The following is a 12431-nucleotide window of genomic DNA, read 5'->3' as shown; positions in this document are numbered from 1 at the left end:
GCAATGAAACGGAATGGGCTTTTTGAACTATAAGAACATCGATCGCCACCGATTTAATAGCATTCATAACAAACTACGTTGCAAGATATGATGATTTTTATTTCAGCAATAAATATTATCACAAGCGTTTATGTCGTGCTTATTTCCTGCAAATATCTATTATTTACATTAAGAAAAATCCCTTTGTACAAGCACAAGATTTTTTTATCAATTGTTATTAAAAGCAGTTTAAAGCTGTTGCGTAAAATAGTCGCTGAAATGCAATATACTTGTAATAAAATTTAGTAAGAATTGAAAAAAGATAAACTTAACCAGACTAACTAAAAACTTACAAATATGTAAAAAAAAACAAACAAAAAAACAAAAGCGAGCTGACTGCGTTTTACGAACGGCAGACTTCGTCGGGTTTTCGATTATTTAAATATCTAATAAAAATGGGCCAGGTTTGGTGTTTCCTTGCCAGATAAAACTTGTCTAAGGCGTAATTTGTAGCATGCTATTTAAAGCTAATTGATACATTTAATCATGGAAGTTAAAGAGGCCAAGTGTTGATATTTCAAGTTATTTTTAGCCCTATGTATAGCTTCCCTAAACTTCAAGACGAGATTAAAATATTATGGGTGAGACAGGAAATCACAAACGGGAATAAAGGACTAAGATGGAACAAGTAAAACTGAGAATAAAGAAGATTAAATAAAATCAAAAGTGTCGTTTTAAATTTTGGCTCAATGTCTTAGCACAACCTCGTTGCTATGGACCTCCATTTTTTCGGAAGGAGCCTGAGTACGAGGTTGCTTTCAGGCCTTGTGACACTCTTCTTCCTTAGTCGGGTCATTCTTTGAAGGACCCTTAAAAGGCAATAAAAGACTTTTACTTTTTCCCTTGTCTTTATCTAAGGAAACGGAGGCTCAGAGCTACAAATGCAGGTTCTCATTAGGCATAGCAACCATTTGCAGTAAAAATGCTTATGAATATATATTTAAAAACTCGACTGAAGTCTTTACCGCGCAGCCTCACTACACCTATTACAAACCCGCTCCATTTGATCAGGCGGAAATAATAGAATGTATTACTTAGAATTAGACAAGTTGAAAAAAAAAATTGATACATCCACTTAAATGTTTTGAAATACTGTATGCTACAAATTTTTACATTATATACATAAGTTTACTAAATATTTTCGCTATTCTATAAATACTTCGTAACCAAACGTTTAAAAAAAAATTTTCAGATACAAAGTGAACATTTCCTATCAAAATGTTTACGAAGTTCTGCTCTCAGTCGAAGTGACTCTTCATATTTGTTTATACTTTTATTACTCTGGTTTTCGTTTATCTTAACAAACTCTCCTTTTAGTTTATCCTTTTCATTTCAAAGGAATTCATCCAGAATATCGTTAGATAGGAACATTATAAAACTCATTTCTTGTCGGAAATCCCCACAATTCAGCTGAACAGTAAAGAGATAATTTGCATTTGTTCGCATTCGCAGAGCTTTAAATCTACTGAATGCTTGCGAGCTATCTCGGCAATGAATCTTTAAAGCTAATGTTTACGAAATAAAACTTGAACTCAAGACAAAAAAAATTTTTACACCATGGACTATTCCAAAAAACGTCGCTTTAAAAGCCTTCAAATAGAGATATCAAAGCTGAAAAGTTGATAGAAAATGACAAAGGAAAAACACCGATGCTTACCTTTTTTCCATCCCATAAAAAACAACACATGTACCGAAACATGCAGAAAACTACAAATAAAGTAACTATCTACATGTGCACATACTACAGTTATTTTCAAGTTATTTTCAACTTATTTTAATTTTTAACTTGATTCTTTGCAATATTACCAAACGTGAGGCCTAAAATTAAATTATATTTCAACTGAATCGATTTCAACTAATTTGGAATTGACGTCAACTATTTCCTGCGCTTAGCACAGTTAGCCCCCTTGCTTCCCGCGCTTAGCGCAAAGGCCCCACTCGTATCCCGCGCCCGGCACAGGGTGTCCACACTACACGAGTGCTTTGTTGGAGCTCGCGCTCTTTTGAAATTGATAGCTGATATCATCTAGGCCTACTGAGTTAATTATTATTCAACATTTCTTACGAATAACATGTACCTCTTTATAACGAAAACCGAGAAGCACTGTATTTTGCACGAAAGCATACCATTCAGCTTAGCTAGATTTAAACATATCACACAGCATTCTCTCGATGGGTACGTTATCAAGAGCTCCGCGGAAGAACAAGTCTTCTATCATCTTGGGACTGACTGATCGTAATGATGGTAGCATCAACAACAGCTTTCCGAATCTCACTTGCTGGTCAGGATTTTGGCTGCGGCAATGTTCTCCCAGCATGGCTTGTGCTTGATCTTGAAGTCTTTCGACCATGTGAGGCGCTCGGAGACCACGAAGGTCTACAATGAAAAATTTACACAGAGCAAGGTAGTTAATCGCTTTTTATTATAAATCTACCAGCGTTCTACCAAAATGCCGCAATTTCACTGGTCAGCCACCATTTTTTTCCGTGGTAAACAGTGAATAACTTAACAGTGTGCGGTTGGAAACAGAACAAAAGAAAAAGATCAACTTGTCTTGTTTACAGATTGTTAAGTTTTTTATTTAACAGTAGCTAGATTTATACTAAAACCATTTGATTGTTCAATCTCTATTTCTATGTGCGATTGCTGGTTTTGTCTTCGACTTCATCAACCATAATCCGATAGAAATCACGGGCTCATAATCTAATTCTATAACACATGGTCTGTTAGCTAAATCGACGCCAGGTGAAGAAAGTAATAATATCAAAGCGTCCATAACAGCACAAAAATATCCGAGAAATACAGCGACTTGACAGAAACAGGTTTGTGCAGCAATGAGCGAAAAATTCGCACGTTTACAGAAATCAAAATGGAAAAAAAATCCCTCGACAACAAAAGAAGGAGTGGGAGGGAAAACAAGACACTGACCACCAACTTTTCTTTAATTCCTATTTTCAACTACATTCTCAAGCTGAAAATTCCCTCTTACCTGGCTTGAATAGAACAATGGCTTTCAAACACGCATACTCAGTAGAGTCAATCTCCACCCGCTTGAATCTCGCCACCACATTTTGTAACAGACGGATGTCTGCCATTCCCGCCACGATTTTATCTGTGGGAGCTTTATCTACCTGTAGACCAGCTGCAGACAGAAGTGGCCCCATATCTACTGGTAAAGAGAACTGGGCGGCACTCAGAACGAAAAGCTCACTCCATCCTTCCTCCAGCAAGATTGCTTGATCACGGAAAGGAAGATCCAAAAATGTTGGTATGTTTCTTGCCCAAGTGACTGACATGTACAATAACTGCACAGCCGACTCGTATACAGACTCTGGGGAGGGCTGGTACACAAGTGGTGACCTTCCTCTGGGGTCTTCACTCTCGTGTTTAGGGCTAGTGTCAGTGGTACTTGGTGAAGGCTGCGCAGAGTTGTCTTTTGTGTCGATCAGACTTGCTATGGAAAGAAAGTTGCGCTTCTTGGAGGAGTCTGGTGACTGGTTGTTATTCTGGCCGTGGTACTGAGGGACTGGGGGCGAGAAGCGTGATATGTCGCTCGATCTGTTCGAGTCCAGTTCTCGCTCAGGGCTGCCCCGGCGCTGTGATCTGTCACCCGGGTTGCTTTTGGAATAAGAATATAGCTGTTCTGGGATAGCGTGTGCAGGAGGTTGTTCATACGAACCACTGAGCACTGAGCACGTGGGGACAACTGGGACAACCTGCGAGGAGCGTGGGGCTCGCTCGTGTTGGACGGCTGCAGAAACAAAACAAAAAATTTCAAACTCAGAAATTTTATCCAATGTTTACATGTTAATGGTCAAACTCGGTATCGGTTATTCAAAGTTCAGAACTGGACAAAAATATATATATTTTTCAAGAACGATTTCATTTCACTTGATCGAGAAACAGATAGGGATTGTCTCTTTGAAGAGATTCTTAAAAGTCTGCTTGAAGTTTCGCGGCACTAAGGTCTGTTCAATTTGTTCCCGTCTGCGAAATTGATCATAACATCATAAAATTAACTTTGTTCGCCAATTTGGTCCGAGCGTATTTCTTCCCAACAGTTTGTCTTACAGTACTGCATCAGCGGTTTCATCCATGGGCGAAATTTTTGCCTCCTTTCCTCTAAAAATTAACGTGTTGCATTTTCATTTGAAAATAAGTAACCTCACTAAAAATGTCTTAGAATGAAATCAGTCACTACGTTGCTTTACTCCGCTGTAAAACTTCTCTATCCCCAGGCAAAAAGAATTTCACATGTTTACCGCAATATTAACGTCGTTATCATTTTTCAAATTATTTTTACAGCCACCAACTAAAAACCGCATCGCATCGCTCCCTGAAATTATCAAACTTTATTCTATATGTCGTAACTTAGATACCGTGAGGTATGCGCTGTAGATTGGTAATTGCAAGAGAATATAGACAGTTTATATTCTCTTTGTAATTATTAATTTAATTCGTATCCATGGAAAATAAAACTTAGAGAGAGCAACACGAGTCTTAATACAAAACCCCGCGAACTGGAAATTATGAGAGGAGAGCGTTTTTTTTTTTTTGGATAGCAATACAGCACCCACTAAAGTCTCGCAACAGATTCGGGAAAAAAGAAAAGGTTAAGTCATTCTTTGGCAAATACGTACGTGAGCAAAATTTGCGTTTAAATCCCTCTATTGGCATTGAATCCTAATAGTTGAAGTTTAATTGAGAGACTTAGCCTGCACAAACGAAAATTACGCCAGTTTTTCAATGCAAAATAAAGTTGTCTTCAGACAACGGATTATGTCATAATTGGATGAGAGCTATCATTAAAATTGTTAAGGTTGTATTAGCAAAAATTATCCAAAAAAAAAAAACAACAACAAGTTCCAAAGTCAAGCTTAGCAAAATCGAGGTGTCTCTCATTTGGTCTTTAATCAGGACTGCTAGACAGAGATTTGTCATAAAAACAATAACTCAGGGCGTTTGAGAAAAGGAAAGATAAAAGACTGAAAAATTTTGATGCTCTGAAAACAGGAAGTTTAGAAGGTGTTTTCTATGCCGACAACAGCTTGACGTTGGTTGACACTCGATCTATATCGAGCACACTTTATAAAAGTCAGAATATTTACCTCACTCCTCTTTTTTTTTTTTTTGATCGGTTTAGAGGTATTTTTTTCCACAATTTCACAGACATTACCAGGATTAGTAGAACATTTCTAAAACTGAAACCATGTCTTTTCAGATGTAAATCAACGATCGAGGGGGGGGGGGGGAATTGCTAATTTGGGAAAATTACACTCGGTTGCCATGACCCTTAAATGAAAACTAATATTGCGCCGTCTTTTGGAGACACCATTGATCGTTTTAGCAGATATAGATAATGGCTTGTTTTTGAAATTGAAGAGTTGCCAAATAAATTTTCTAAAAGCCTAAGCAACGGGTCTTGAAGATACACAATAAACAGGCTGGCAGATTAGCAATCTGTCGCACCTATGGACAACATCTTTAATTTGGCAGAGTTCCGTTATTTTATGATGCCAAAGAAACGACAAAGTCGTGCACGATTCGCACTAATGATATGCGTCTCAGAGTGCAATTCCCGGTTTGAATACGCCCACTAAGACCTGCAGTTGTTAGCATAACTTTTGTTTTCTTCCAGCTTTTGGGTTGACGCCCGCACGACTTGATCACGCCTGAATGTTGAGTCAAACGAGGCCTTTGTGAATTATTAAACACCGACCGATTCTAAACCAAAAACACCCCTTAGGTCGCCGAAAACCGCAGCCTATAAATGTTTTGATACCTGCCTATCGGCCGCAGGCATCAGTTATAAAGCAAGGAATTCCAAAGTGAACTCCGGCTCAAAATAGTGCCATGCCAAAGGACTTGAAAAAAGAGAGCAGAACTCAAACGTAATTCGATACATTTTCATTAGCGAGTATAGTTCTAAAGGGAAAAAGGGAAAGATCTGCAATTAAGATTTCATTAATAATAAATGAGACCCGCTCTCTATAGTTTGAACTGTTGAAATGCAGATGTTTCCTTTGGCGCAATGATCGGAACTTCGTTCTCGAGCTGAGCGGAGAACGATTTATTTCTTCTAAACTCGATCGTAGAATTATTAAGTAGACTCAACATTTTGTAACTTCGTTTGTTTGATCCATCCATATCTTTTTCTACCTTATGATATCAGCGCCTGGGCGCTAAATGAGTTCCCTAAGGTAATAAAGAACACAATTACAAGCCTTGTGATGAAATTGATAAATTTATCCGTGATGTCCAGCTGATGCGTTTGGGCGTGAAAATATATTTCCAAGTTTATCTTTTTCTTTCGCAGTAAATTAATTTTCTTAACTGCATTTCCACGGAGAAGTAGATAAAACGAGAAATAATTAAACGGTTTTCTTCTCAGTAAACAATTAATTTAAACGCGGGTGAGATTTGCCGAGCACTGATCGCCATTCGTTGTTAGAAGTCCGGTTAAATTCCTCAAAATAATTCAAATTAAATTTTCGGATACAAAGAGAGATCATTAGTTCTCGATTATGCTTCATTTAGAGAACTTTAAATAGATTTTAAACCTTCGCAGTTTGTACGCTCCGTTTTGCGTCCAAATAAAAACTTCTGCATCGTGCTTGCACGCCTCAGCGATTTTACCAAGACACGCAAACCCAAAACAGCTTAGTCGAATTTCCGGCGTTTGCAGAATCGATGGCCAAATTTTACAAGACGGTCAAGAACCGTTATAAGTCAAGAAATAGTGTTGAACTTTGTTCGCTTACCGTCTTTGTTCATCTTAACTTCAAAGCACTTCTTTAACCTGCAAGCCTGGCATTGATTTCGTCGCGTTACATCCACAGTACAGTTGCCTCTTTCCTTGCACTGATATGTTAAATTACGACGGATACTTCTCTTGAAAAAACCTCGGCATCCGTCGCAGGTGAAAACCCCGTAGTGTTTTCCAGAAGATCTGTCGCCGCAGACCCGGCACAGGATGATGGGCTTGCGATCTAAGGCTGAAAGAGAACGAATTCAGTAGCTTTATTAAGTAGCTAACCAGCGCTAATTTGGAAAAAATTTCTCAACAAGAGCCGAAGTGAGCCAATCACCTTCCTGGAAACCGCGCTTTGTTTCTGCAGAAAGGCTCCGTAGATGAAAAGTAAGATGTTGATGAGGACAAATCTGGCTTATTGCTCTCTAAGAAGTGCTTGCGACTTCATTCGATCAACTAGTGGCCATGCGAAATCAGTGCGAATGAAAAACCGCGTCGTAATCGCGAACAAATCGCGCATCCCTGACAACAAAAGAAGTCAGAAAATTTTGCAGCCTTTTTGCGATTTCTTTTAATAGCCTCAAATGAGCTTCGTTGGCCCTAAATGCGAGCCTTGTTTTTTTTAAACAACACTCTTCTCACACTTTGCGTCGATATTTCGAGCGGGCGAGAATCAAAACAAGAATGTGATGCCAGCATGCAACACGCCTTAAAGTTCATCTTTTCAAAACTAGATACATTTCTCCACACGTTGCTTCCTATCTAGTTAAAAGGAAATTAGCTTAATTATTTGCGGTGCATCACAGAAAGAGGAAATTCAACGTAAAAAATATTTTTGAGACCGTTCATTGACTTCACGTGCTAAATTCCGGCGTGAAAAGGCAAGTTAAAAAGAGTCACTGAAATTGTTACATCTTCGCATACCTTGCATTGTCTGTTGTGTTTCCAAGGAGAGCTGAAGTGAAGAATGTTCCATAAACGATCCTTTGGTTGTGTTTAAGAGACAACACCTTGCTTTTAATTTACTAGGCAAGCAGCTGAGGTGTTTAAGCGATTTCTCCAGGCAAACGGACAAGTTAAGTGAAATTTATCCACGGGAATGAAAACGAACAGGTGCGGGCGTCTAGCTGCAGCCTGATTGGTCACTGGGTGATTATTGCGACATTTCGACGCTTCCTATTGGCCGCTCTTAGAGAGGAAGAAGTAGTCGTTTGCCCATACAAGAGAGGTAGCGATTGCCGTGTGTGGAAATAGACATGATAGCGACAAACTGTATATCTGTTTACATGCTAATAAGATTACTCATCAATAGTTTACGCCGTTTCTTTATTGAATGTAGCAACGGATCGTGCGTTATTGCACTCAAAGATAAGCGTGGAATTGAAAGCTCGAAATCACACCGTTCCCTGGCATGAAGCGTTGTGTGCGAGAAGTTGCATCAAGGGTTATAAACCACAAAGCCAAAGAGCTTGGAATCTATTCATCGCGACTGATTGCATAAGATTTAATGAGATCTTTTCAAGATTAATTATTTTTCCTTCTGAAGGCTTCCTTTAAAAATTGCGCTGACAAAGACGCAGGCGAAGGAACGAGAGAGCTTTGTTAATACAAAAGAATCGAAGACAATTTAAAACCAGTGGAATTTCCATTATAATTCTTTTACTGGCACGTGCAGCGAAGAACACAAAGTCTAATCATTTTCCACCTGGCAGTAAGCGCACCACGCATGTCCAGCTTTTCGCTATTACCGTCGATTGCTAGAACAAAGTTGTTAAAAATTTATGCAAAGTTTGGCAGGTAAAGAGCTTAATGAGCGAAGGTATAAAATTCACCACCGTTAAACAAGATTAAACTCACTCAATTGTCACTAAGGTCCCTTTTCAGTTGAAATACAGGCGGTTACCACGGCGAAAAGCCTAATTTTGCCGGTTGTGAAATATTTTCAGGTTTAGCTCCCTCAAAGGAAAAATTGTTATTAATTTTAAAATTGCCCTGTAATGTAAACAGCAGTAGTGCGGTCATGTTTCCTAGTGGTCTGTCAAAGATGCTTTGACAGGAATATTTGACCTAATTAAAAGGCTCTCTCCAAAGGCTGCAGATGTTCCGAACTGCCCCACTAAGACCAAAACCGGAGTGCTTTATTTATATAAGATGCCCATACGATCTTGTAATCGATGAAGCCATTAAAAAGGCAACTGAAGGATAACAAATCTTGATAGTTTTATGACAAAGGCTCTTGATGTTTTCACGTCTTTGGAAATCTCTGACGAAACCGCCAAAGTTAATCTATGCAAGAAAATAAAAGCAAATTACCGCCAACCCCTGTAAGTGAAATTTTACCGAGAGGAAATTATTTCAATGAAAATGAAGATGACTTACAACGGCTTTTGCCTTCTAATATGGAAATAATACTTTTTTACGAATGAACCTTTTTTTTTTACTTTATTGGCGATTCCCTTCGACACACTGTGTTATCAAAACAGTTATTTGAAACGGAGAGTGCTGATATCAAGTTTTGTAACCTTATTACGTACACGTTTTCAGCGAGTAAAGTTATTTCCCACAGCGAAGTGGACCAAAATATCACAAATGTTTCTGATCTACGAAATTATTGTCCTTTGTGACCAGTTTTGCGACTAGGACGAACCAAAAATATTACAAAGACGAAAAGATTTCCCCCTAACTACGTCGGTCCAGTGAAAACTTGGTTGAAATCCAATGGCTACGAAATTATTGGGTTTTTTTTTGCGACCAGTTTTGCGACCAGGACGAACCAAAAATGTTACAAAGACGAAAAGATTTTCTCTAACAACGTCGGCCCAGAGAAAAATTTGGTTGAAATACAATAGCTCTTATTTATCAATGACTGTGACCTTTCAACGTGTTTGTGTTCCCACAAAGACGCAAGTGTTGGTTTATCGAAGGGAATCATTCAGAGATGAGCCTATCAGATTGTCTGCGACCAGACGATGAGAATCTAGCAAGTCAATAGGGCGGTATACGTGGACAAATAAACGGCAAAGAGAGCAGAGGCCAATGGGCCGGTTATTTAAACATAGTTTAGCCGCTGTTTAACAAAACCGAGTCCTAAACAATCCTAAGTTTGCTAGATCTTTCATCTAAACATTTCTTTTTGGGCACATTGTCAAGAAGGCCAAAACTGAAAACGGGATGATATTTATTTCATGCGCTCTACCTTCAAAAGAGATCCAATGAAATGACTGTGATGTAAAATGAAATAATGACATTCTGGATTGGAGAGAGTGCAAACTTTTTGCGAGCTTTCTCTTTTAATGTATTTTAAAATTTGTCTACGTTTTTTATAATTATTATCATACACTTACCGCAGTTTCACTTGAATTACCTGGGAAGGTTTGTAGTTTCCTCAGAATAACGAAAAATTGATCTCACGCAACAGTTTATAATCTGTTGCTCCCACTATAAAATTTTTCTTTTGAAAACTTAACATAAAACTAGTCTTAATATGCTGATTGGAAATTATCGTACAACTTAGGAAAGAAAAAAAAAAAAGAATAAATAAAAAGCGGGATTACCGCTATTTTTCCATGTTCAGGCGCCTACTGGTAACATTAAGGGTGTTTCTTGAAGATTTTGTTGTTGCTATAGTAACTTGCGTCGAAGAAATGACCTAAAAAGCGTGATTCTGGTGAAGAATTTGTGCCGCTACTGACTTCCAAATTGCAAAATTATAGTGGTATTGATTCATTAAATTGTAGATGCTAGGAAAATAGTGAAACCCTCTTTAAACCTCGCGAGCATTCTGCACTGTAACTTTCTATTTCCTTTCTTGTTGCCAATTGTGGGTATAGAAAGAGAGCTTCAGTGCTGGTGATGGTCGAGTCATAAAAAAAGCTCCCTATTTTCAAACAGAAAGAAGGCGATCCTCTATTTCCAAATGATTTGAATAAGTTGACTGAGAGAAGTCACCCTTTCTACAGTAACGAAAGGAAATGATGTAACAATTGGCGAAAAAGAATGATTTTCAAGCACCATTGGAAATGAGAGGCTCGCTTTGGTATGAAATAATTCACCAGATAATGCTTTTTCAAAAATATTAACCAAAAGGCGCATAAATTAACCCTTTAACTCCTAAGTTCTGATAATTAATTCTCGTCTCTGTAATTAGTAATCTGTACTCAAAGTTAATTACCATAAGTCCATATTGTAATTCTAATATAAGATTAGTTATTTTAAGTGAGAAAGCTTAACTTGTTATAAGCCTCGTGGTTTCTTTCAGGTTTTCTCGCCATTTATTCTCTGTCATCAATTTTCTTAATTTTTTTTTTTCCATCTGTAAATGTCGTATATGGCATATAAATATTGTATTGTATTGTATTAGTAACGACAATTTGGTGTCAGGTCGAGATATCAACTTCAACCTGATAAGTTTGAGTATTCTTATTTCCTCTTTGCTGGATAATGTATGGATTTTACGGGGAGAAGTTACATGTTCATAATTTCAAGGAGTTGAAAGGTTAAAATGAAATACCTAGCGCAAGTGAAAGAAAACAGAGAAATCTCAACTACTAGAAGTCGTCCGCCGTCCGTCGTCGACAGTCCGTTCCCTGAAATTTGTTCATACGTAACTGTTTTGTTACTTTCTTTGGGCTTACGCAGCTGAGATGGTAAATTGTACAAAAGGAAACTTATTTAAAACTAATAAGTGAAGACACTGTGTATTACAAAACAAATCAATGACTTAAAAAATCTAACGATGAAAAATTCAAAAATTAGTTTAAATTGCCAAAATGGATTAAAATATTTGATACTGCAATTTGGTAAATTTAGGACAGGCCGAAAATATTCATTGGTACTAGCCAAGCAAAAGTAGTCGTTATTTTAAAGAGTCATTGAACTCGTCTGAAAATAAAGAGTTAATGAACTGGTCATGCTTTTATCTACAGGTTCCCCACCTGTAAGCCAAACGTGACTCTTATTTGCATTTATTATTCAGTTCTACCTGTCATGCATGGTCAGACCACAGATCAAAAGACAAAACGTCCTCGTGGAATTGATTTCTCCGTAGGAGACCGTGGTAGACTGCTTGGATGATCCTGTGTGCGGCAGGAAAAGAAATTGAATTTTATTCTCGCCTACTGAGCTTAACGGATCAGCCCTGATCAGGGAATAATGAATTCTACAAAATTGAACACCTATGTCTGCAATTTTATTGTAAATGTTCAAGTCTCCACTTTTAATGAATTAAGGTAAGGTATAGTAAAGGGTAGTGAAAAAAAACATTGTATCTTAAAGTTAATAAAACTAATAAAGCAATTTGTGAATAAATAAAGTAATCATTTAATCCATGGACGAATTTAATTTAATACAAGCAAAACTTGGTTTTGATGACAGGGCTTGAGCAAAAAAATTTTTGAGCAAGGGGGGAGGGGCTATTTACAAACGGATAGGCTTCAGCCAACTAGGCAGGGGGGGGATAGGGGCATGCTTAGCAGGACAAGTCTCTTTTAAAAGTGGGGGGACGGAGCTGAAGCTTTCCTTCGCGTCCCTCCCTCTGCACGGTCCCTGTATGAGGGGTATACCGATAGGCGAAGCGTGAAGAATGAAGCACTGTTGAAGTCAAACGGGCTTAGAGCACTACAGGTACCTATGAGAGTTGTG

General features: G+C 38.0%; 1 protein-coding gene across 1 annotated transcript; it reads right to left on the bottom strand.

Annotated features, from left to right (window-relative positions):
* Positions 1-106: 106 nt before the first annotated feature.
* LOC131774123 (nuclear receptor subfamily 2 group E member 1) lies at positions 107-7848 on the bottom strand. Its single transcript, XM_059090138.2, has 4 exons — positions 7716-7848; positions 6802-7035; positions 3030-3791; positions 107-2416 (listed from the first exon to the last, which is right to left on the bottom strand). Exons 1-4 carry the CDS (start codon positions 7765-7767, stop codon positions 2175-2177), a joined length of 1290 nt encoding a protein of 429 aa, XP_058946121.1. The 5' UTR covers positions 7768-7848; the 3' UTR covers positions 107-2174.
* Positions 7849-12431: the final 4583 nt, after the last annotated feature.

The sequence above is a fragment of the Pocillopora verrucosa genome, chromosome 6 (assembly GCF_036669915.1).
Source record: "Pocillopora verrucosa isolate sample1 chromosome 6, ASM3666991v2, whole genome shotgun sequence".
Taxonomy (NCBI): domain Eukaryota; kingdom Metazoa; phylum Cnidaria; class Anthozoa; order Scleractinia; family Pocilloporidae; genus Pocillopora; species Pocillopora verrucosa.
The sequence above is the reverse complement of the archived record's forward strand: the minus strand, read 5'-3'. Positions and strand labels throughout refer to the sequence as shown.